The sequence below is a fragment of the Hipposideros armiger genome, unplaced genomic scaffold (genome assembly GCF_001890085.2).
Source record: "Hipposideros armiger isolate ML-2016 unplaced genomic scaffold, ASM189008v1 scaffold_296, whole genome shotgun sequence".
NCBI classification, from domain to species: Eukaryota; Metazoa; Chordata; class Mammalia; order Chiroptera; family Hipposideridae; genus Hipposideros; species Hipposideros armiger.
The window spans coordinates 1,710,922-1,736,666 of NW_017731646.1; the positions used below are offsets into that span (position 1 = coordinate 1,710,922).

General features: G+C 41.2%; 1 protein-coding gene across 4 annotated transcripts in view; it reads right to left on the reverse strand.

Moving 5' to 3' along the window:
- MCC (MCC regulator of Wnt signaling pathway) overlaps positions 1-25,745 on the reverse strand; it is a 429,609-nt gene that overhangs the window by 99,550 nt on the left and 304,314 nt on the right. For all 4 annotated transcript variants that reach the window (XM_019659132.1, XM_019659130.1, XM_019659131.1 and 1 more), the window contains one exon: positions 12,121-12,234. In XM_019659132.1, the coding sequence (XP_019514677.1) occupies positions 12,121-12,234 (114 nt within the window). The remainder of the gene's footprint in view (positions 1-12,120; positions 12,235-25,745) is intronic.

Sequence of the window (25,745 nt, forward strand, 5' to 3'; positions counted from 1 at the left end):
TTCATGACTTAGCCCTGCCACCTGGCATGTGGCCTGGCTCACTGTGGGTGACCTAGGAGTGTTATGGAGCAAACAAACTGCAAAGTATCACACTGTCGTGAAGGCTGCTTTGCAGAAACAATGACGAAAGAGGCTGAGGAACTTCCCTTGCTCAGCATTTGATGGACGAAGGCAGCAGATGCTATAAAAAACATTTTTGTTGCCAGAATTTAAATCCCAAGGAACCTGTTTACCTCTTTCATTTCTATCCCCCTCAAGTCTCCCCCAAGTCCCTGTGCATTTAATCTCATTTACATAATAATAAAACACTCATCAGTGAAGGAACAAGGAGTCTAGCTGATGTTCCTGTCTACTACATTTAGCCCTGATTAATTTCCTGTCCAGCAACGAATTTTTATTTCATTTGCAGCAACGTTTCCCTAATACCAAGAGCCCTATGCACTTGCTTGCTTTGTACTTTCAGGGCTGGTGGCAGGCAGGCAAGGTTAAGACCTCTCACCCGCCACCTCCAATGTCCTCCCCCGTCCCTACATCCGCTAGGCTCCCGTGTAACAGAAGCTCCTGGGCAGGGATAAAAAGCCTTCAAAGACAAGCAGAAAACAACACTAAGCCCAATGTCATACTGAAACAGAAGTGCTCAGCAAAGAAGATTGATAAATATGAGTATGCTATTAGAAATCATGACAAGGACCACACCTATGAAGATGACCCTCAACAGCTTCTTGATCAGAACGAATGCAGTAACATTGTGGGGGCTGCTCAGAGCTTCGGAAACAAGATCAGATGCAACAAGGCTGTTGAAAACTGTATCATAGACTTTCGTGAGGTAGCTACTTTCAGAGAAACAGTGGTAGGACTTTTGTTGTTAGTGACAACCTGAAATGTCTAAGAACCTCCACTCAAGGTCAAACACACAGGAAATAAGTGGAACCAGAAGCAAGGATTCAGGATGAGCGAAAGCCACATCTACAAAGCCGCTTTTCTAAACAGAACAAATCCATAACCAGCCACAAATACGCTTTCCATGAAGTTATGCCTTTTTCATCCATGAGCCATCACACTTTAAAAGAAACAACAGAGGCCCACAAAATGGCAGTGTCTCAGAGACAGTTTCTGTCACTACATGAAGGGGCTTCATTGTTCTCTGGAATAGACCAACAGCAGAATACCGTTCATCTCCATCTCCACAGAATGTCTATGAGCTTTTGCTATTGGTCTTTAGTCCCATCTTTAAATTGCATGTGTGTGCATGTGTGTATGTACTTTGTGTGTGTGCATGTGCGTGGTATGTACATGTGTAGATATGTAGAGTGTGTGTGTGTGCAAGTGTGTATGTGTGTATGTGTATGTGTGTGTGTGTGCTCGCGCGCGCATGTGTAGTATGCACATGTGTATATTTAGCTTGCACTCTCACCAGTTCCAGAGCTTACAATAATTGCAGGATAATGCCTGGATTTTATCTGCACCACGACTCCTGGCACACTGCCATCTCACAGGTGCCTCCTCTTCCGTCTTCCATAGTCAGTTCTGTAGGGCTACAAACTACTGTGAAATGCTTCCCCTCACAAACCAAGCTCTCACTCTCCCTTAATTCCCCACTTATTTTTCTTCCTTCACAGTCTTTCTTTTTTAAAGATTTTATTGGGGAATTGGGGAGAGGGGAACAGCGTTGGGGAATTGGGGAAGGGGAACAGACAGGTAGACAAATTACTGTTTTTGTTCTTCAGTCTAGTTGTGGAGGACATCGCTTCACTGGCCCATGTTGATATGATCGTTGTTCTCTTCCCGGGTGAGGCAGATCAGTTGCCGGTCATTGGTCGGCCGCTCATGGCGGCTCCTGGTGCTCATGCTGGCTGCAAGCCACTCACGGTAGCTCACGGCAGCCCACTGCAATGCAGCCTACGCCGCCACCGGCGACTCACAGCAGCCCAGCTCCAGGTCGAGCTGTTGTTCATCATCTTAGCTGTAGAGGGTGCAGCGTCACTGGCCCTCAATGTGGGATCTGAACCGCAGCCCTGCTTCTCAGAGCTGGCATCCCAAGCGAGCTCTTAACCAGCTGAGCCACTCGGCCGGCCCTTACTTCACAGTCTTTATAGGTCAACAGGTCATTAAGGCAGACAAGAAACTACAAACCCACTAAAAAAGGAAGAGCTGCTGGTGTTTCTACAAGACAACCACCAAGACCACTCTGCGCATTCCTGTTGACTGTTATGAGCTGCCTAAAAGGTCAGGTCCCATGGGGCTGCCCAGGTTGCAGAGAGAGCAGACGGGTGGTGGCCGGATAATGAGAGCGTGACAGCTGGTGTTGTACCATCTTCACCCCTGCCTCTAACTGGAAAGTCTGCCTGGAGGGTGCAAGAATGAACAAGAGACAACAGGAAGCCTGATGATTCAGTCAGATGGAACCGTGCTTGTAGCTAAAAGGAGAAAAAAAGACTTATAATGTATATTTGGAACTTTGGGGTTCACTTGGGAGTAGCAAGAAGAATATACTGAAGAAAAATTGTTTTTCTTAGCTATGGGCAAAGATATTCAGTTTATATTCCTATATTTTTCCAGAAGTATGCTTTTTTTTTAAATGGTAGAAAGCCTCTATAATTGAATACTTCCTCTAAAAATAATAAATATGTCTTGATTTCACATAATGTCTAAGATTCTGTGCTAGGTGCCACAGAGGGAGGTCCCTGTGACACCTACTCTGAAGGGAACTGTGACTGCAGCTTCCACATGGAGCTGGAGAATAAGAAACATGGACAGAAGTGCAGCGTGAGCGAAAGAAGAGATCGTGGGATGGTGCCCTGAGGATTCTTTTCCCAGTGAAAAAAATGCTGGAAAATAATTATCAAAACTCCTGGCCTCTAGATGAATGAATAATTGAGAAGACATCGCTCTAGGTTCATCTGTACAAGTCAACAGCCCCTTGCAGGATCTCATTAACCACATTTCCCCGTTCTGTGCTCACTCATTGTACTCAGCCAAAGATAAATTGAAGCATTGATCTCCAACTTTAGTGAAAAATCCCCTGGGCTTTTCCAAGCCATGGCGCAGGGAAAGGCGGAGCAACTCCCATGAGGGCAACAGTGCAGGAAGAAACCAGTCATCACCTGCAGGAACCAAAAGAACCCAACAAAACACTGTTGTTAGTCCTCCCGTTAAACTGCCCAAGAGCCAACCCCAGGAATGTGGCACTTCAGTGCAGGAAGAGTGGAAGATGAGTGGGTGGCACCCAGGACAGACAAAGCCACTTTGTGCATGATCGGTGCCTTCCTGACCAGGCTACGACCTCCCACACAGGCAGGACTGGCCTAGTAAAGTGAGGCCCATTCTACCACCGGTACTCTTACTGACTCAGCGCCTCTCACCATTACGAGTTTCCATGACCTCTGAGAACATTTTTAAACCTGGGAGGGTGTGTAATATTCTGTTTCATAAGGGCAGGGGTTAGGCCAAGCTCAAAACCACACCTGCATGTAAGAGCCACCTATGGCAGGTATCCCGGTAAAGTCTCATTGAAGAAGGTTATACTATGATGACAACTCTAAAGGAAAAAGAGGTATTACTTCTATGATTACTAAATATTTGCACACATTTTTCTATTTTTAAGTTAAAATTTAAGTATGTTATAGACATTTTAAAAATATGATAAAAAGACTCATTCATTTTTTTCATCATCTACTCACACATTCCTTTTACAAATGGTGTTCATTCCTATCCAGAATCTTATGTATATGGGGCTCCATGAAGATCACCATGTGGGGTGCATATCACATAAGCATCTGAACCCCTTTGGTAGCCAGGAGGGGCCTTCACCAAGGCTCTGCTTCACCGCCATCCATGCACATGGTGGGGTTATACTCCTAATTCCCCTTCCCGCTGAAGCGAGATATGGCCATGCGATTTGTATGACCAATGAAATGAGATATGATTGAATATATACCATTTTTGTCTAGAAGCCTTTAAGACCTTCTGCTACATTCCCTTCCCCAGGTCATGGCTGCTGGCAACATTCCAGATGGTAGAGGTCCATCAGCTTGGGAGGCTGGGTGAGGGCAATGCAGCACCAGGTCCCCTGCCAGCCCCAGTGAGCTCCTAGCAAGAAGCAAGAAACAAACCTTTGATACTTGAAGCCACTGAAAACTGGAGTTTACGTGTTAGCTCTGCGTATCCCAATGGTGCAACCATTTTGTAGATAAAAACAGACTAAACGTAAGTGATTGATTTATGTATTATAATCCAGGTAACAAACAGAATCCCTCTGAAAAACCCTCTGATTCCTGTTTAGGGCATCAAGGGATTGAAGTTTTGAGGTCTGCAGCCACAACCTTTCCCCGTCTCCTCTCTCTCAGCTCCCTGACCTGTCTCCTCCTTATGATTTGCCTGATGATCTCGAGTGACAGCAGAGTGGTCCCACCTTACTTCTGCTCTGAAGCACTGCTGGTGAACCTTGGGAAACATGATTATTGTGCTTACAATACCAAATGAGAGCCAGGAAACCCTGACAGCAGTCTCCTCAACTTCCAGGAACATTGAAACAACAAAGTGGACACGGGGGCCACAAAACGGGGAATTCTAAGTGCCTCCAGCTTCCACTGAGCCAGCTTTAGCTGTCAGAGTCAATTACTCAGTGACACCGTTCTGAACAAGGAGCAATGGCAGCTTCTTCTAGCAAAACTTACAAGTGAGGGATTGTTTTCTTCTTTTTACTGTATGGACATATCCCACACAATTTCGGCTGAACAAAATAAAAAATGGTTTCAAACAAGCTACTGCTTTTAAAATTATTATTATTATTGGTAATTACATCCAGGGTTCTCCCTCCTCCCAGCCTGTATTCATTTTTGACTGATCCTACAGTGCAGCAAAGCCAGGGAGTCTGTGGTTGCAACATCTAGCCTGCCATGAATTTCTGGAGGTCAGTGTCATTAGGAGTGTGGATTTCTGCTGCAACTTTTGGTTTGAAAGGCAAAGAAGAAAAGATTGAGATTGGATATGATGACATTTTGTTTTTTCTGAATTTCATCTGGTACTTAATACATTCCCTAAGCTCCTTCTCTAGGTTTCAGCTCTCCTAACATGATGATGAGGCAAATAAAAAATCTATATAAATACTTGTGTCTAGCCACATAAATTGGAAAAATTGCCTATATGCAAAATGTTTAATAAAAGCAAGCAACATCATCATTACAGCCACCAAAAATAAAAGCCCTTTAGGCTCATCTCTGCCATTGGTGCAACCAGGGATAAAGCTGTGAGTCAGCCTCGAGACAGACCAGCCTAAGAACTTGAGCCCTTGTTGGAAAAACCCTGTGCAATGTGGTGATGCGAAGGGGCTTTATGGTTTTGTTAATGTTCTTCACTGGGTTTTATCTTACTCCACAGAAGCCACAGATCTTTAATCATCACATTAGTCTCAGCTGTCAAACCTAAGAGTATTATGAGCTCCATTCTTGAAAAATGCAACGCCCTCATTAATTCGTTAGCCCTCTCAGCCATGCTGTGGAGGGAGTCAGTGCCACTTCCTTTGGAAATATGCTAAGTAATGCTACTTTCTCAGGGTCACATTGGATTGATTGCAACTAACTACTCATCTTCATTTTTAGTCCTTGCCCAGGTTCTCTCAAGGGGAAAGTGGGAGGAACCAAGCCAACTAAACAAAGAGACCCAGTATAAATGTGAATGCCATGGAGAAGCGAGGAAACAGCTAGAGTATATACAAACAAGTAGGAAAGGAAGAGGGTCAGGTGGGTCCTGACAAAGAGGATGCATGCAAACTACATCTTTAAGTAGTTCACACAACAAGAGAAAAGAAAGCACTGTCTTCATTACACTTAATGGAAACTGTACATTCTCTTCCTAAAGGTAAGAGGTAGAAAACTCAGAAGACTTGCTTTCTAAAGATAGAGAGCTTAGAAATAGAAAGTGGTCCATAGTACCACTGACCAAATTCAAAGGGGGCTCATAAGCTTGCCTAAAATATCTCCTTCTGTACTACTTAAAAGAATGCAGTTAAGTTAATTTACAATAATTGTCAGTACTAAGCAAACAGCAAATATGCTGAAAGCATCATCGAATCTGTACTATGGGGCCGGCCAAGTGGCTCAATTGGTTAAGAGCTCACTTGGGAGCACCAGCTCTGAGCAGCAGGGCCGCGGTTCAGATCTCACATTAAGGGCCAGTGACGCTGCGCCCTCTACAGCTAAGATGATGAACAATAGTTCGACCTGGAGCTGGGCTGCAGTGAGTCGCCTGTGATGGCGTAAGCAGCAGCTGGGCTGCAGTGGGCTGCCATGAGCTACATGAGTGGCTGCCAGCCAGTGTGAGCAACTGGCAGCCTACGAGAGCTGCTGTGAGCCACAGTAAGCGGCCGACCAATGACCAGCGACCGATTGCCTCACCCAGGAAGAGCACAATGATCATACCAACATGGGCCAGTGAAGCGACGTCTTCCACAACTAGACTGAAGAACAAAACAGCAATTTGTCTACCTGTCTGTTCCCCTTCCTTGATTCCCTAATGCTGTTCCCCTCCCCCAATTCCCAATAAAATCTTAAAAAAAAAAAAAAGAATCTGTATTATGATTTTTGCCAGTTTCCCACAACGCTGTTGAATGCAGGTGAAAATGCATGCACATGTCCGTGTACCTGTTCAATTTGGGAGGGTAAGGATGTTTAAACCAAACTAACCTGTGCCCCATGCCTCACCCCCTTCCAGATTCCCTCTAGATTCTAGAGGCAGGCTGGGCAGCTTAAGAGACAATACAGGATTAGTAGAGCTATAGATTCCCAAGAAACCTGGATTCAAATCCTGACCCTTGGTAAGTTCTAGCTACATAATCTTGGGCAAGATATTCAAATTCCCTAAGCCTCTATTTCCTCATTTGCAAAATGGGGATGTTAATAGTATCTATACCAGAGGTCATTATGAGAACTCAGATAAAGCATGTGGCAGGAATGCTTGGCATATTGCCTGGCATAAAATAGAGGTAAAGGAATGTGATAATTATCACTAATGGTATAAGCTAATAGTGATGTTATTAATCCAATTCCTTAGAAAGCTGTGATGAACAGTCTCTAAGGTGCCCTTATGATGCCTGCATCTCCTATATGCCTTTGGGTGATACCTTTCTCAACGAGTCTGGGTAGGACCTGACTTCCTTCTAACTGATGCAATATGGCAAAAGTGATGGGATATCACTCCCATAATTACATTATATTGTATAAGACTCTGTCTTGTGAGCAGGTTTACTCTAAAATCTTTCTCTCTGTTGCTGGCTTCGAGGAAGCAAGCTGCCACGAATCCTACAACCACAAAGAAATAAATTCTGCCAGCAATATGAGTGAGCTTGGAGGTGGTCTCTTCCGCAATTGACCCTCCAGGTAAGCACTCAGCTCTTCCCAACACCTTGATTGAAAACTTGCGGAGGACCCGGCTAAGCCATGCTTGAGCTCCTGATGCACAGAAACTGTGAGATAATAAATGTGTATTGTTTTAAGCCAGTCAGTTCATGGCAATTTTTACACAGCAATAGAAAAGTAATACAGAAGGACTTCGTCGTCCTTATCATATTGATATTGGACTTACTCAGCTCTTCCCTTCCCATCACTATGCTCAAAACTCCATGGACAGGTTGGTCTCATGACGATGTATAATGAACTTTGTTTTATTCAATCAGTTCCAGTATCACCATTAATAATTACTCAATAGATGTTGAAACTCACTTTGATTGTTTTAGATGAACACCCCCAAGACTCCCATTTCACATTTCAGTTTAATTGTGTCTCTGTACTATTTAGAGAGCTGATAAAAACTTACTAAAGCCACAGAGCACAAATTTACACATGAACATGGTCTTTCACAATCCAGTCAGTCCTCAAACATGAATCACTAATCAAGGCATATAGCACAGAAAGCATGGCACAATCATTTCATTGTTCTTATTTTTTCTTGCATTATCTTTCTATCAAAGGTATGAAACTGGCAAGTCTGACCATTTTTTTTTCATGTTCTCTTTCCTGGGTCCCAGTGTCTGAACTGGGAAGACACCTCCAGTGAAAGGAACCCAGTAGTTTTTATGTAAATTTAGTGTAAGAATGGAAACAAGTGGAAGTTAATTAACAGCACGAGAAAGTGACAACTGTCATCAGGAGTAAAACCATCCATCAAAAACTATTACATGTGAATGTCTTCGCCATAAGTAAGTTAGAACGGAGCTGAATCAATCCTTGACATAGCACAGAAAACGTTTTCCATTATCCTCTTACAATCTTTTGCACAGGTACTCTGTCTTTGTAGGCTCAAATTTTAAGAAATACCTTCCTGGTCACCTTTTAAAATCCAGAACTGTGGTACATGCCAGCTTCCAGTTAAAAGTATTCACAATTTCTTTCCTTACTAAAAACAAACAAACACACACCTCACTGATAAGAACTCTTAATACTTGGCTTTGGAGGGCTGTAAAGTAGAAAACACAGTCACTTAACACCATTGTATATTTTTTTCAATTAAAAAAAATAACTCTTTCTCAGAAAAAAACTTATGAAACAAAATAAAAGCATTGAAAAAGTTTTAATTCACCAGAGCCTATCACTGAAACATTATAATTCTATTTTTTTCTATCACATTTTTATTACTTTATAATCAGAAGGAAAACAAGTGAAGTTTTCATCTAGGTAAAAACTGAAAATTTTTGTCAGTATAATATCCCATGTGAGAAAAGAACACTGTTAACCGTGGCTCTGGTGCTAAGTTATTCATTTGGACTTGGTAAGCCAGTTAACTTTCCTGAGTTGCCTCAAATGTGGAACTAGATGATTTAAGTACCAAGGGTCTTTCCTCCCTATTTGAACAGTGTATGATAGTGAGGCATGAAGTTTCAAGACTTTCTAGGTCATTCTAGACTGATGACTGTGGCAACCTGGTTTTTCAATCTCTGAATTCCCACATAAAATTGACAAGCATCCACACAGCAGAACCAAATGCTTGGAGGAGAGGTATCCCCTTGACTAACAAAACACAAGCAGGTAGACACAAACCACCACCATCCACAAGATCTGAATGGTGTCTGTGTGGGCAGAAGCTGAGGGAAGCAACAAGGATGATGGACCTAAGAACCAGAAAACCCCCAAATGACCAATAAGTTTACCCAGGAAGTTGTGGAGGATCAATTGGAGAACAGCCATTAAAACCAGGAAGTGTTTTGCCTGAGCCAAAAGTGAGTGGGCAAGGGGCTCACAGTAAGATCTGAAGGGGCTAAAGAAACTAATTTTTATGAACTTTCAAGATTGGCCCGAGGAATCCCACCAGGAGGAAAAACTGCTGGGTGTAGGGTCAAAATTGAACAAGATAGGGTAACAGAGACAAAGATAAGAATAGATCTAAGTCAAAGTAGGACAGGAGAACGGAGCCAGGAAGTGTCAGAAAGCAGACTGCCATATTTTTTACTGCATGACAACAGAAGACTAAGCTCTATGAACTTAAAAAAGCCATCTTAAACCCTACCTCCTAAAAGTTCAAGGAAATTATTTTTCATATAAAAAAGAAAAACAGGAAAATATTGAGGTCAAGTTCCATACAAAGTTATAAGAAGAAAAAAAAAAGCAGAATAATACCCCTATAAACAATTAAAGCATGCCACAAAAAAGAAGGGGGGGGGGAGAGGGGACAGAGGCAGGAGCTGAAAACAATAGCTTACTATTTCAAAATAAGTTAAAAGGCTTTCAGGAAATGAAATGACATAAGACACAAAAGAACATAATTCAGGAGTAGAAAAACTCAGAAGTAAGGTAATAGAACACAGAAAAAAATAAAAATAAAATAAAAATGCATTTCAGAAATAAAGACTAAACCAGGAGGCACACAAGAGGGGATAAACACAGTATATGCCTAAAGAGAAACAGAAGGTGGAGAACAGGAAGAACAAAGTAAAAAGGAGGGATATAAAGGATTTGAAATAGTGACAGATATTGAAGACAGGCAAAGAAAATCTAATAGACCAATAGTTAAGTATCCTTGAAGAAAAATCAAAGCATGGGAGAAGAATTAATATTAAACACTAGAATTTAAAACATTTTAATTTCCCTGAAATTAAAAAAAAATGATTTAAAAATATAATCAAAAGAATACACAGCAAACCTGAGAATATCAAACCAGAATGGCTAAGATTAAGAGTTACTCTAGAAAAATTACTGGACTTAAAAAAAAAATAACAAAAAAGGAAAAAAATTGCTATGGATGTCTACAATAAGTTAGTGTCTTATGAGGGAAAAGAAAGTTGTATTATTATAAGACTTTGACAGCAGCACTCTGCCAAAAGAGAATAAAGAAACATGTTCACGTAAAGAAAGCTGAGCCAAGGGTTTTATATCCAGCAAAAATGCCTTTCAAGTATGAAGGGAACAGACACATTGTTATTAACAAGCAAGAACTTGGTAAAGATTATTCCCATGGGTCCTCCCTGAGGAATCTACTAGAAAATATATGTTTTAGGCAAAACAAGCAAACAAACAAACAAAACCAGAAGAGGGGCGTTGACATAAGGCATAAGGACCACAGTAAACACTAAACATATAGTTACTTGTTGACTAAATAGAGATTAAAAGAGAGTATAAGACGCAATGGCCATATGGTCAGGCAGTGTGAATATAGTACAACTGCAAAAAAAATTGGGCGAATGAGGAGAGCATAAAGTGATAAAAATTTTAAAAGATTCTTCTCAGTAACTAATATTTGTTATGATAGTGTTAACATTATTCTGAGACTGTATGTATATAATATGGGATGAAACAAATGAGTAATTATGAAATAATTCTAATCCAATCATCCTCTGAAACCTTAAGAACAAGGATTCTTAGTATGAAAAGAAAGAAGGTGCAGATAAAATACAGAAGAAGCTAAGTAGAGTACCCTGTATGAATTTAAATAGGAGCAATTAGTATAAGCTTCTAAGGTATTTTGTCTTAAAATTTAAACATACATATGTAGATCAATAAATACATAAATCATTTCTTGGCTCTGTCTATAAAAGAGGACTAAAGACAATGGCCAACCTAGAAGTAATAAGCACCCTTGGCACCTAGACTGTGGTCTTGAAATACCAAATTCTGCTGACTGAAACCAGGGCTAAGTGAAGAATGGTTAATTCCAGGTTTGGGGCAAAATATGTACTAAATGAACCTGAAATAGCTATTAGGCTCATGCCAAGACTCAGAAGCCAACTTGAAGGTGCTCTTACTGATCAAAGATAACTCTAATTTGATTTTCTACAAGGAAAATAATTACAATAGGTTGAAGTCAAAACATATTTAAATCCATAAATTCATAACAATATTAAAAAAATAATTGGGTACTTTTACAGAATTATGGGTAATCAATTCATTATCTTGAAACATGTTAAATGGAAAGAACAAAACATTTATTCTGCTTTTTGTTTATGAACTATACCATTGTTTCAACAAATCATAGAAGGCAGCTGTTGTCTCTTAAAAGCAATTAATTAATAACTAAGAAAGAATAACTGAAAAAGAAATGCAAGAACTAATGATTTGTAAGTCCTACTGAATCAATCAACTTAGGCACTGAGTATCAATAGCTGCTAACATCGCAGAAATTGAGACAACCAGACCTTCTGTGCCTCCCTCTGAGAAAACAAATACCCTCTACAGTCTTGCCCAAGGGACTGGACATGAATCTGACAAAGCCCCTGGACCCATCTGCCAATTTGCAGCAAATACAGGGACAGAGGCACAGGGGAACGTGCAGAACTGCACGTGAAGTGTGCAATCAGCAACATCCAGACTGTGGGAAACTCTAGAAGGCAAGCAGCCAGGTTTAAACAGATTAATTATAAAACCACCAAAGAATAGAGTAAAAACCTGTAGATTAAGAGATTCAAGGGAAACACGTGATTTTTAAATGGACAAGACTGAAACTCTAGTGTCTAAGGACATAAAAAACATATGTCATGACTTTTCTGACCACCCAATATTTCTTGACCCGGGCTGTGGTTATGAGAATGTCTGCTCATTAAGCTATAATTTGTTTTGTGGGAATTTCTGTATTTTATCTTAAAAACAAAACAAAACAAAAACCCCCACAAAACCCAAAACTTTCCATTTCCCTTACCTGTGCCTTGGCCAATTTCTTCTCCAGAAGGTCCCGTTCCAGCTCCGTTTGCTGTAGACGTTTATTAAGCTCCACTATATCTCCCTTTAGTGATGCCAGGGCTGCCAAGTGGAGCTGCAGCGACAGAGAAAGGAGCACAAGGTTAGACCCTTCGGCAGAAACTCATTTCCTTCCTTTCCTTCCCTGTAATTAGTGTGATCAAATAAAAAATGCATCATCTAAAATGAACACTCTGGGTGCTATTAATCTCAGGGGAATACGGACATCAATCTGGTGTCTTACAGGAAGCTGGGTTATATGGTCACCCTAAATGTAACGGGGCAAAAACTGTTGTGTGAGGGCAGTGGGACCTAATTTTGGATGATTAAATCAGGATAGTGAGCAAAGCTCCTCCTTCTAAGGGGTTTCCCTGGGTTACTCAGCAAGGATGATATGAAGAACTGGTGTGGGGCTGCCTGGTTCTCAACATAAGAAGGAAGGATCAGGCCGAATCAAATTAGCTTTTACCTTCGGAAAATAGTAAAGTTGAATAGGGGCATTTAGTTGTTTGCAATTCTATCACCCACATTGCTGCATGGACAAGAGACACACCAAGGGGCTACATATTAAGAAGAAATGGGAGAGCTCATTTCTTTAGATGGCCTCCTCTTAAACTCATCCCATTTATTTTCTTGCCAGTTTATCCTTCCTCATTGTCCCCAGGCCCCCACCCCCCGCCAGACAGGCTAGATTGACCCAATGCTTCTGTGCTAACAGGCCCTCTCATAGGAGCAGAACCAGAACTCTGATAAACTAGGCTTTGAAAAGACCAGCCAAGAATCTATCCAGTGGTTTTCCCTGGCCAATTCTCTCAGGTTAACTGGAGCTAGAAAGAATGTTCTCCAACAGATTAACAAGGGGTATGATGCACTTCCAGGATCTCAACTGAGATCTGGCACACTGAGCTTGGGTTGCATGCAGATACCTACCACACACATGCCTTTTGGGGCTTTTCAGGCTGAGGGTGGGACTATCTCTAAGATCCTTTTAACACCCTGATCCCAGAGCAATGCCACATTTCAAACTTCTTTGCCCTCTGAGTCACTACTTCTTATCTGTCTTCACTGTCAATTCTAGGTGGAGCTCAGGCCATTCCCTAGCTGAATTCCACATTATGTTTGGGTGACTGACTAGAATCAGAAGTAACCCTCCCTCTTTAGATGTTTTTCTTGTAACTTCTGACAAGAGGGATTTAAAGTAAGGAGTGAGCAAATAAATGTGATCTTTAAAAATGGACACAGTGCAGTGGTACATAATTCAACTTTGAAGACTTTAATTTCAGGTTTCAAAATTAAGCTAGCCCCATCCATATTGCATGCTGGCTGGTAGGCTTGGCGGGGAGAAGGAGAAATAGAGCAGGGACTGCGGTTTCAAACAGTTGTTTATGTTAGACTATAACAGCAGTGAAAGTGACTTCACTTAATTGCATCGGGGCTGCAAACCAACAGATCAATAGCTGATTTGAAATCAGGAATGCCTGAAATTTAAAAAAGGAAATGTCAGGCAATCTGGTGGTATTTGCCTTCTCGTGTAGGGCTAGGGCAGCTCAGAAAAGGTCACTTTGGGCTTCAGACACAAGGTTTTGTGTGATGAATTCTCAGCACAAATACCACAGTGGTCCCATTGTACAATCATTTTGAGGCTGTTTTGCTTCCAGTATGGTGGAGAGGGACACAAATTCACTCCCTTAGCAGCTGGGGTTACCCCGCCACCTCGGAACTGTCAATCTGAGGGTTTTCCTTCAGTGCCAGACACTGTGGACTGTTATCGTGTTATGTGAAGTCTTGGGAGAAGAGTCTCCACCTCATTTCTGGCAAGAAGGATAAAAATACCTGGAGAGCTGAAATGTTCTTTAAGAAATAAAGGAGTGGGAAGAAATAAAGGACTCCAACTGGGTGAGCCTTGTTTCCTCTCACAAGATCTCCCCTCCTACTTCTGGGGAAAAGGGCTGCCTGAGGGGTTGGGGGGAAAGCTGTGAGAGGGGGTTGTATGTGCCACACTGATTTCATGAACTGGACCAGATGGGAGATGCTAGTTATTTCCATCATAGGGCACAGCAGAGGGGGTCTGGGATGGGTCTCTGCCATTGGAGGGAGCACTGGGCTTGGAGTTGATAACACCTTCTGACCCACCAGCTCTCCAGATTGCCAGAGAGACCCATAGGATACGCATTTGAGGCAAGTCCCTTTGCTTCTCTGGGTGGAAGGTGCTTATCCACAAAATGAGAATAGACCAGTTCTTCTCTAACCTTCCTTAGGTCACAGATTCCTTAAGAATCTTATAAGTATGATGAACCTTTCTCCTAAACAAGAGTATAAATTTGGGGTTCATACATGTGTTCCACCTAATTATGGTGATAACACACTCTGGAGTCTATCCATGAAACCTAAATTAAGAAACATCTAAACTACATGCTAGTACTGTGATCCCACATAAGTTTTGTAGACTGTCTCATGTGTCATAATCACAGATGTTGGAATGGAGAAAAGGTCCCTGGTATCTGACATCTTCCACTTCCATATTTGCAGGTGAGGATCTGAAACCCAGAGATTAACTCCTTTACTCAAGGTCCTATGGACAGCTTAGCATGAGAACCAAGGCCACCAGTGTCTTTTTCTCACTGTAAGATGTTGCATATGATAGTAATTTTCAGTTTTTTATGTGAATGAAATTTTTACTTAAAATATTTCCCTCTGATTATAAAAGTAATGAAAATGTAACAGAAAAATTAACCAGAAAGATAGCATTCTAACATTTTAATGTGGCCTCTGAGTGGTTTTAAACTTTTTGGGATAGTTTTTGTTTAATACTTTTTTTTTTTAAAGAGAAACAGGCTTTTGTATTAAAGAAACAAGAGTTGTGAGTGTGTATTCTGCATATGTAGGTGATAGCATAAAAACTATAAAGGGTTATTTTTTTCTTCCCTGCTGCATCTTCTGATAGAAGGTAAAACGTACATATGAAGTAGAATATACACATGTTCTTTAATGGTACTGACAATTACTCAGCAGGAGCTTTAACTACAAAAGGTGAGAATTGGAGTGGAGAAAAATATTGCCCACAAGTCACAAACCTGTTGCTTAGAATTGGGCTGATAGGTCCTCCCATACCATGAGGTGACTGAACATGAGATTACTGAGCACAAGATAAGTTAAGTTTCTACCACCAGGAGTACTGGACACTCCCTGTGAACTTCAGATCAGTAGCTCTCCTTGTCCCACCTTGTCAATAACTAACTCAGTAATAAAAAGCTGATTTGACCTCTCTTCTTTCTGGTAGAGCTCATTATGGTAGAGCTGGTGGTATTCCTCAAAATTCAAAAGCTAGAGAGTTTGTGAGCAACGTTACAAGTCATGTGACAAAGCCTGTGTAGTGTCCAGGCAAGCATTAAAAAACAGGAAGTATAGATCTGGTCAATACAATGCAATAGATAAACCTGTGCTTACCTCCTCTCATGATCACATCAAAAATATAACTAAAGTACAGAACAACCATCATTGAGAATTGCCGAAGTCTAGCTGAACTGAAGCCCTACAACTAAGGACATATGAAAGAAGCCATCTTGAGAATGGCAGGAGGGGCAGAGACGCAGAACAGGGGATCCCCCACACAATAGCATGTGACTATTAAAACTTGCAAAGGTCCTTCGCCCTCTCCCCAGGAGCAAGGGGTCCCAACGCCATACCAGCTGCCCCAGTCCAGGGCTCCGGTGCCAGGGAGAGAAGTCCCCATAACTTCTGGTTGTGAAAACCAGCAGAGATTGTGACTGAGTGAGACGGAGGGCAGCTGTAGTCCCAGGTGCTCCTTTTAAAGGGACTGCGCACAGACTCGCTGACCAACTCACTAGCTCTGAGCTTCAGAGCTGGGACAGCAGATCAAAATGTGCAAGGGAGGAACTGAAGTGTCTGGTTTCAGGAAGAGGGCTGGAAGGACAGCTTTCTCCTGGACAGTGGAACTGGTGGAAGCCATTGTTTCTTTAATGAGTCCCTCGCCCAGTGTGCAGATTCAGGCAGCCTCCATATCTGAGTCTCTATAAACCTAGCTAACACTATTCATTCACCCTGCCCTGGTGATTGAGACCCTACCCCACCCAACTTGCGGGCCCAACAAACAGCCTGTCTTGGCTCATGCAGTGGACTTTCCAAAAATTTCTCAAAGGTTCACAAAACCCAAATAAGCAACATCTGGCTTTGGTGTGTCCCATACTTCTGGCTGAGCAGCCCTAAGCCCAGTGACGCTAGTGACAGCCAGTCTTGGTTTGTGATTTGGCCTCTCAAGGCCCTCCAAGCACAGCACAGATGATGGATATCTGTAGATTGCTTTGTGGCTCATGCCAGGTGGCCCTGGGCAGGGCAGAGGCAGCAGCTGAGCTTGGCCTGCAGTGGGTACCTGGCACGCCCAGTGGCCAGCTTCAGACCTAGCTGGAACATCACCAGCCCACCTCCAAGGGTGACACATCCAAAGGGCAGACTAGACTGCGCAGGCACCAGAGCCCTGCCGAAGTGAGTCCTGCTCCATAGTGAGCCCCTGCACTACAACTCCTCCATCTAGTCCTAGCCAGTCCTCACAACCAATCAGCCTGAGGGTAAATCCCTTCCACAGATGTGCAAACAGCAACCAAGGTTCAACTACAACAGGAGGGCATACACAACCCACACAAGAGACACCCTGGAGCACTGGCTCTGGTGACCAGGGAGAGACTGTGCCACTGGGCCCCACTGTACACCTACTACATAAGGACACTCTACTAAGACCAGGCGACATAGCAGCTATATCTAATACATAAAAACAAACACAGCAAGGTAGCTAAAATGGAGAGACAAAGAAACGTCCCAAATAAAAGAACAGAACAAAGCTCTGGAAAAAGAACTAAACAAGATGGAGATAAGCAATGTACCAGACACAAAGTTCAAAAACTGGTTATACAGATGCTTAATGATCTCAAGGAGGAATTCAACAAAGTGATGGGAAGCATAAAAATGAAGACAGAAAACATAAAAAAGAACCAGTCAGAAATAGACTACAATAACTGAAATGAAGACTACATTACAGGGAATCAACAGACTAGAGGAAGCAGAGGATCAAATCATCAATTTAGAAGATAAGGTAACAGAAAACACCCAAACAGAACAGCAAAAAGAAAAAAAAATTCAAAAAAATGAGGAGAGTTTCAGGGGCCTCTGGGACAGTATCAAGCACACCAACATTCGCATCATAGGGGTACCAGAAGATGTAAAGAGAGAACAAGAAATTAAAAACCTATTTGAAGAAATAATGACTGAAAATTTCCCTAACCTGGCAAAGGAAATATTCAAGCCCAGGAAGTGCAGTGTCCCAAAAAGGGATGAAACCAAAAAGGTTCACACCAAGACACATCGTAATTAAAATGCTAAAAGTTAAACACAAAGAAAGAATCTTAAAAGCAGCAAGAGAAAAGCAGCTAGTTACCTGCAAACCATAAGACTCTCAGTTGATTTCTCAATAGAAACTTTGCAGGCCAGATGAGATTAGCAGAAAATATTCAAAGTGGTAAAAAGCAAGAACCTACAACCAAGATTATTCTACCCAGTAAAGTTATCATTTAGAATCAAAGGACAAATAAAAGAGCTTTCAGACAAGAAAAAACTAAAGGAGTTCATCAACACCAAACCAGTATTACAAGGAATGTTAAAGGATCTTTTTTTAAGAAGAAAAAAAAGATAAAAAAATATGAATGATAAAATGGGAATAACTACATATATATCAATAATTACTTTAAATGTAAATGGATTAAATGCTCCTATCAAAAGGCACTGGGGGGCTGAATGGATAAGAAAACAAGACCCTTACATATGCTGCCTACCAGACACTCACTTAGGATTAAAAGATACACAGGCTGAAAGTAAAGATATTAATAGATAAAGATATTTCATGAAGGGAAAAAAAAAAAAAGCTGGAGTAGCAATACTTATACCAGACAAACAGACTTTAACACAAAGGCTATAAAAAGAGACAAAGAAGGACAGTAATCCCATTTCTGGGTATTTATCCGAAGAAACCCAAAATGCTACTTCGAGGGGATGTGTGCATCCGTATGTTCATTACAGCATTGTTTACAATAGCCAAGATATGAAGGCAACCTGGGTGTCTTTGAATAGATGAATGTATAAAGAAGAGATGGTACATATATACAATGGAGTATTACCCAGGCATAGAAAAAGAACGAGATCTTGCCATCTGTGACAACATGGATGGACCTAGTGGGTATTGTGCTGAGTGTAGTAAGTCAGACAGACAAAGACAAATGTCATATGATTTCCCTTATAAGTGGAATCTAAAGAACAAAATAAACAAACAAAACAGAAACTCATAGATACAGAGAATATTTTGATGGCTGCCCATTGGAGGGGGTTTGGGGGTAGGTGAAAAAGGGGAAGGGATTAAGATGTACAAATTGGTTGTTACACAGTAGTCATGGGGATGTAAAGTAAAGCATAAGGAATATAGGTGTATAAATGTTGAATAACTATGGTGTACACCTGAAACTAATATAATATTGTATATTAGCTATATTTTAATAAAAATATTTTAAAAATAAGAAGTATAGAGGACTTGCTGGGTAATTTTGTAAAAGGAGTGATAGTAGGTTTAAACCCAGGAAAGATAAATTTACCAAAGCAAACAAAACTGCTAAATATCTATAATAGGAACATTACATTCATACCATTTTTTGAGATCTCTTTACTTATATTCTGGTTTCTGAAATGGCCTCCAACTTGAGCGAGAGCTTCAGACATATGAACTATGCAGTACCATTAAAAGAAAATGTTTCACTAACCAAAGAGAAAGAAAACATATAACGTTTGGAATCTGTGCTAGTTTCTTCCTCAACACATTTTTCTCTTCATACTCAGAACAAGATCCTGATTTTTAGCTGGTCATATTGAAACTCCACTAAACTATTTCAGTTCCTGGCCTCTCTTGCAGTCAGAGATACGTGTAGCCATGTGACAAAGTTCTGGCCAATGAGATGTAAGCAAAACTATTATGTGAGAATTCTGGGGAAACCTTTTTGAGAGAGGTCCCGCCCTTTTTCTCTTCCTGCATTGTTGCTGCTTGGTACATTAATGTGATGGATGGAGCTCCAGCACACAGAGATGAGGTCCACACTCTAGGGAGCCGAAAGGTGCCTGGTTCCCTAACAGCTCTGTAGAGCCACCCTACCAGCTTCAGATGACCTAACTCCATATTTCTGTAGCAGAATAGCAAGAAACAGACCTCTGTTGTACAGACTCCTGTTATATTGAGGTACTCTGGCAAATGAAGTTGATCTAATCCTAATTTATAAAGAATCATATAAACCTGGGTTTAAATCTCATTTATGCCACTTATTGGTGGATTGGCTTTGGACAGTTTATTTAATCGCTTTGTTATAGGGCTGTCATAAAGACGAAACAGCATCCATAAAGTGACAAGCACAGTGTCCAGAACCACATAAGCATTCAACAAATGTACATTTCCTTTTTCTCAATCAAGTTTTAACTCAAGCAGTTTCAAGTCAACAATGTTCTCAGACTAGGCCCCATCAGAGGTTGTGAGAGGGTCACTCAGATGAGTAGGTAACACTATCCTATCTTGGAGCAGCTTACTTCGTGGTGGGTATCAACACAGGACTGAGAGGCCATAGCCATTTTGCTGGACTTTACTGAAGTCCCAAGGTTTATCTTAAGAAGATAATTGGCAAGGCTCTTGATTCTCTATAAAATTTTAATTCAAGGCCTAAGCAAGGTTGGGAGGGGACCTTGCCAATTCCTACACAATTTGGATCTAGTGTGTAAAGGATATAAATCTGTATATACCTCCTATTTCTGAAGATAAAAGTCACGAATTCCCTAGGCTGTTTTGAGCCCTGCTTCACATTCATTTTACAGTGTGTATCCAAATGAAACTAAACCACCTGGAAATTTGGCTGCAAGATAACTGTCAAGATGGTTGTTATTTTTGGATGAAACATTACTTGGCTAATATTTCATTCTGCAACTGGCTGTAAGGACAGGCTCACCTAGCTTCTGACAGATACAATGTCCAGCTGCACAAGGCCCGGGTGACAAGCTAGAAGCGCCTTTGTAACAGCCTCTCCTTTTGGTTCCTCCAGGGCTAAATGGGTGAGAAGTCTTTCTCGTTATACATCAGCCATGAGACAAAGGCCTTTGCACTCCAGATGCCCTTTTAAGCCAGCAGCCCAATGACTCGGGTGAGCCCCCAGGAGCATCACTGTGTATTTACAGTGATAAGGTGCTTCTCCATTGCTCGTGACAGTACAAACAACCCACACAGGCCTGCACAGTCCTGTGTCCTCAGCACTGTCCCGTGTATCATCCCATAGGACCTTTATCATCACACCACAGCTCTGTGGTCATAGGGAAGCTGTGATTCCCAGTTCACTGAGGGACAAGTCCTTTCGCCAAAGACCACAGTTGGTGAGGGGGATCCAGGACCTGTGTCTAGGCTGTTCAGTCTACCATTTCACTCATCTTTCTGAGACTTTGGTCTGCTCTTTCACAGCACTGCCTTCGAAGGGACCAATAGTTTCCAAATTCACACCTGAGACAGAGGAATGCGTTCATCCCCAGAGTCTCCATGCAGACAGCTCCCATGCGCGCGTGCGTGCGTGTGTGCGTGCGTGTGTGTGTGTGTGTGTGTTGGCTGAGTCAGCTTTTCCCACTTTGTTGGCAGGTAAGCTCATCCCGGGCAAACTGTGCTTGTTCTGTTTTTTCTCCTTCACTTGATCTGGCTACCTGAGGTGCTCCTGTAAGTTGTGACATTCAGTGCCAGAGTACCTCTGTTTCCTTCCCAATAAGTGATGATGGGAGTTACCATTCTGCCCTTCTAACAGAGCGACTTGCCCTTCAGAAAAAAGAGACACACTTAAAAAGCAACAATAATCAAAATAGCATGGTATTGGCAGAAAAACAGACACACAGACCAATGAAATAGAATTCAGAAGCTAGAAATAAACCCACACAGATATGGGCAAATAATTTTTGACAAAGAAGTAAAAAACATATAATGGAAAAAAGAAAGCCTCTTCAATAAATGATTTATGCTGGGAAAATTGGAAAGCCACATGCAAAAGAATGACACTAGAATGCTACCTGCCACCATATCCCAAAATTTACTCAAAATGGATCAAAGACCTGAACATAAGACCTGAAACAATAAATTGCACAGAAGAAAATGTAGGTACTAAACTTATGGACCTTGATCTTAGAGAGGATTTTATGAATTTGACCTCAAAAGCAAGGGAAGTAAAAGCAAAAATAAATGAATGGGACCATATCAAACTAAAAAGCTTCTGCACAGCACAACAAATCATCAATAAAACAAAGAGGCAACCAACTGAATGGGAGAATATATTTATATACATTAGCCTCTGTTACGGAGCTAATATCCAAAATACACAGGGTGACAAAAAAAAGTGTATACACGTTTTAAGAAAGGAAAAAACACATTTTAAGAAAGGAAAAAACTGTATTAAAATTATGCTGATGGTAACCACTTTGAGCAACTCTTGTAACTGAAGAATTCAAATGTGACTTATATTCATCTTCTGTTATTGGTATATATTGAGTATTACAATTTTAATACAATTTTTTCCTTTCTTAAAATGTGTATACATTTTTTGGCACCCTCTGTATATAAAGAACTCATGAAATTCAACAACAGCAAAACAAACAATCCAATTAAAAAATGGGCAGAGGACCTGAACAGACACTTCTCCCAAGAAGACATACAAATGGCCAACAGATATATGAAAAGATGCTCAACTTCACTAGCTATTAGGGAAATGCAAACCAAAACCACAATGAGATATCACCTCACACCTGTTAGAATGACTATTAACAAGACAAGTAATTACAAGCATTGGAGAGGTTGTGGAGAAAAAGAAACCGTCATACACTGTTGGTAGGAATGTAAGTTGGTATAGCCACTATGGAATACAGTATGAAGGTTCCTCAAAAAAATTAAGAATAGAATTACCATACGACCCAGCAATTCCTCTTCTGGATATCCACCAAAAAAAATCTGTAAACATTTATCCGTAAAGATATATGAACCCCTGTGTTCATTGCAGCATTATTCACAGTGGCCAAGACATGGGAACCAAAGTGTCCATTGATAGATGATTAGATAAAAGAGATGTGGTACATATATACAATGCAATATTACTCGGCCATAAGAAAAGAAGAAATACTGCCATTTCTCACAACATGGATGGATCTTGAGATTATCATGTTAAGTGAAATAAGACAGACAGAAAAATTTGAGAACCACATGATTTCATTCATATGTAGGATATAAAACTGAAAGCAACAAATGAGCAAGACGAACAACAAAAACTCATAAACACAGACAACAGTTTAGTGGTTACCAGAGGGAAAGGGGGGAGGGGGGTGGTAGAAGAGGGTAAGGGGGGTCAAATATATTGAGACAAAAGCAGATTTGACTTTGGGTGGTGAACACACAATGCAATATACAGATGATGTCTTATTTATACACTTGAAACCCATATAATTTTATTAACCAAGTTTATTATCACCCCAATGAATTTAATTAATGAAAAAAAAAAGAAACAAGGGATACAAGTTTTTGCTTATGTTTGATTGAGGACAATGGGTAGCATCAACTTCTTTCATCTAGTGAACTGGTCTTTTCATTAAAGCGGAAGAAGTAAATGCAACTAAACTTGACCTAACACGTACTCTAGGCAGGTTCTGCCCTAAGTGCTTTCTATTCTACCTAATTCAATCTGCTGAAGAGTTCTACAGAAGACAGGCAGTGTCAAAACCCCAGTGCCAATCTCTGGGAATATTTTGAGAATTCTAGTCAACTCAGCAGTAATAATAGAAATCACACTATTAATAGTTACCATTTGCTGAATGTGTAATGGGTACCAGGTGCTTTGGCTAAGCATATTTCATGTAGTATCTCATTTAATCCTCACCACAGTGCTGTGAGATAGGTATTATTACATCCTTTCTGACAAACGAGGAAACCAAGGCACAGAGGAGCAACAGGCAATCAGGCCAAGGGCAGAAAACTGATAAATAGAAGAGGTATTAATGCCCACATACTCTGTGCTCTAATCTTTTCTGCGTGTGCTCACTGGCACTTCCAACTCAACATGCTGCTGCTCTCCCTTGCTTGTGGGATGCATGTGTGTGCACGCGCACCCACGTATGGGGGCGAGTGGGCGGGTGTGGGGTGGGAGGTCAGGTGTATGCCCTGGCAGGGGCATGGGTGGAAGCAGGGGGAGGTGGCAGGGCTCTGTCACTAGTAGTAGTGACAAAGGTTTGGGGCTGGTGCTCAGCTCAGTGTGAATTTGGGGGATGCTCTTTAACTTCCTGTGTTTTTTTCCATCCTTTTTAGAAGGGTTTGTACCAGATGGCTCCACTCTGAGTTCTGTGCTTGCGGCTTTGCATACTTCACTTGCCCACTGGTCCCGGGAAGGATCTGCTGAAGCTCACCGCGCAAGGAAGCTGCGCTGTACAGAAGCAATCAGCAATGGCTTTTCCCTTGCAATTGAAAGAGCGCTCAGAATCACACATAATCTTAGCACTGGCGAGGGAATTAGAGAATGTCTAGTCCCGTTCCCTCACTGTAAAGACATGAAACAGACCCAGAGGAACAAAGCTCATCAAATTTTGATTTCCCCCCTTCCCTGTCCAGAGGCTTCTACTCTCCCATATGGCAATCCAAGAGCTCCTGGGTAGGGAATAAATGTGCATATCCCAGTTCTGTCCTCGGAAATAGCAGGAGACATCTGTATGCAAGAAAACAGCCTCAGTCAGCTTCCTCTCCAAAACTCCCCACGCCCGGGGGCTCTAATTCAGATACATAAAGAACAAAATCTCTGGCAAAAGGGTAGCCATCCCTGCCAGATGGACACAATCAGGCCTGTTCAGTGGCTTCCAGGACTGGAACATTCCTATTTACTGCTAGAATTCCAGCAAGGGGCACCTGCTGTGTAATATTTCAAGAAAGGCTGCTCACAGCCTTGAAACTTAAAACTCATTAAATATCATCTACAAGCTTGCTCACTGCATGCAAATTACTTTTTGCTGCCCTGGATCAACTCAGAAAGCAGCAGCTGTTTGTCTTTCCATTTTCCTGATAAATTCATTGTGAGGTCAGTGGCCCCTGATTTACTTTTTAAACCTCTGTTGAAATTCAGTTGTTGAAAACAGCACTCTAAGGCCCCTTTAATATGGCGGCCCTAGAATAACACCCACACAGGAAAAATGGATCCCATCCAAGCGCGCCTGACATTGGTGATGGTGCCTACACACAAAGTAGCCATACCATCAGCCGTAGGACCCACCTGAAGCAACTCTTCCCTTGCCTCAAATAAATGGCTGGGAGATGACTTACAAGGATGGGAGATGACCAAGACTGACCATTGAGGGGTCTGAAGATGACCCTCAATACTACCCCATCCACGAACATATGCTCCTCTGAAAATGAGTCATATCATAATGTTTAGTGGAAATAATATTAGCTAACATGTGGTGGGTGCTTACTACAATATGTGCTAGCTGCTATATTAAGCATGTAACATGCACTTTTTATTGTATGTTTAAATTACATTCTATTTTACTATTAATCACAGGTGTACAAAACATAATTAGGAATTTACACCCCACACAAAGTGATAACCCCACCATGTCTACTGCCCTTCTGACATCGTAATGGCTATTACAATACCACTTTCTCAGTTATCACATAGCCTTGTGAACTGGGTACTATTAATCCCAGTTTAAAGAGGTAAGAATTGAGGCTTAGAAGTTCAGTAACTTGTCAAACCAGTAAGTGACAGAGCTAGAATGAAAATCCAGGTCTAAGCCCAGAGCCAGTTCCTAACCATCACGCCTCATGCTTTGCAACGGGAATATCATAGCACTTCCGAGACCCATGAAACTGTTGAGAAGATAAGGTCTCATAGGGTTCTTTTATGAAAGGAGAAAGCAAAATTGCTAAATTAGCATGGGGAAAAAGGTGCTGTTTAAAACTTTCAGTATTTTGAGAAACAGAAGACCATTCAGCTGATTATCAGACCCAGGAAGGAATCACAGAAATACTAATCTCCAGCTATCTCCATACCCTATGAGGGAAAGTAAAGAGGAAAATATTGCCGTGTAGGTGAAAAAGCCTTGAACTATGCTAATTAAATAGTACATAGGAGGAAAAGTCATTTTAACTAGATCTTTAAAAAAATTTTTTAAAAATCTAAATAGATTATATATATTTTAAAATTTACAACACAAATATTATAATACAACAGTTGCTAGTAAAAATAAATCACTTAGTATTTTCCACTACCAAAAAATCTCTTACTTTATGTAGTGTTATTTTGTTTTCAAGGGAAACCAGAATTACATGTACATACAAGGATATTTGGAAAGAAACACAGACAAAATAAAGATACTGCAATAAACTGGCAGCATCCACTTAAATTTCAAGGTGGGCTGCATCCTAATGACGCATCATGAAGGAGATGAAGATGTAACAATTAAATCCTGCTAATCAGAGGACATGAATATTTCAGC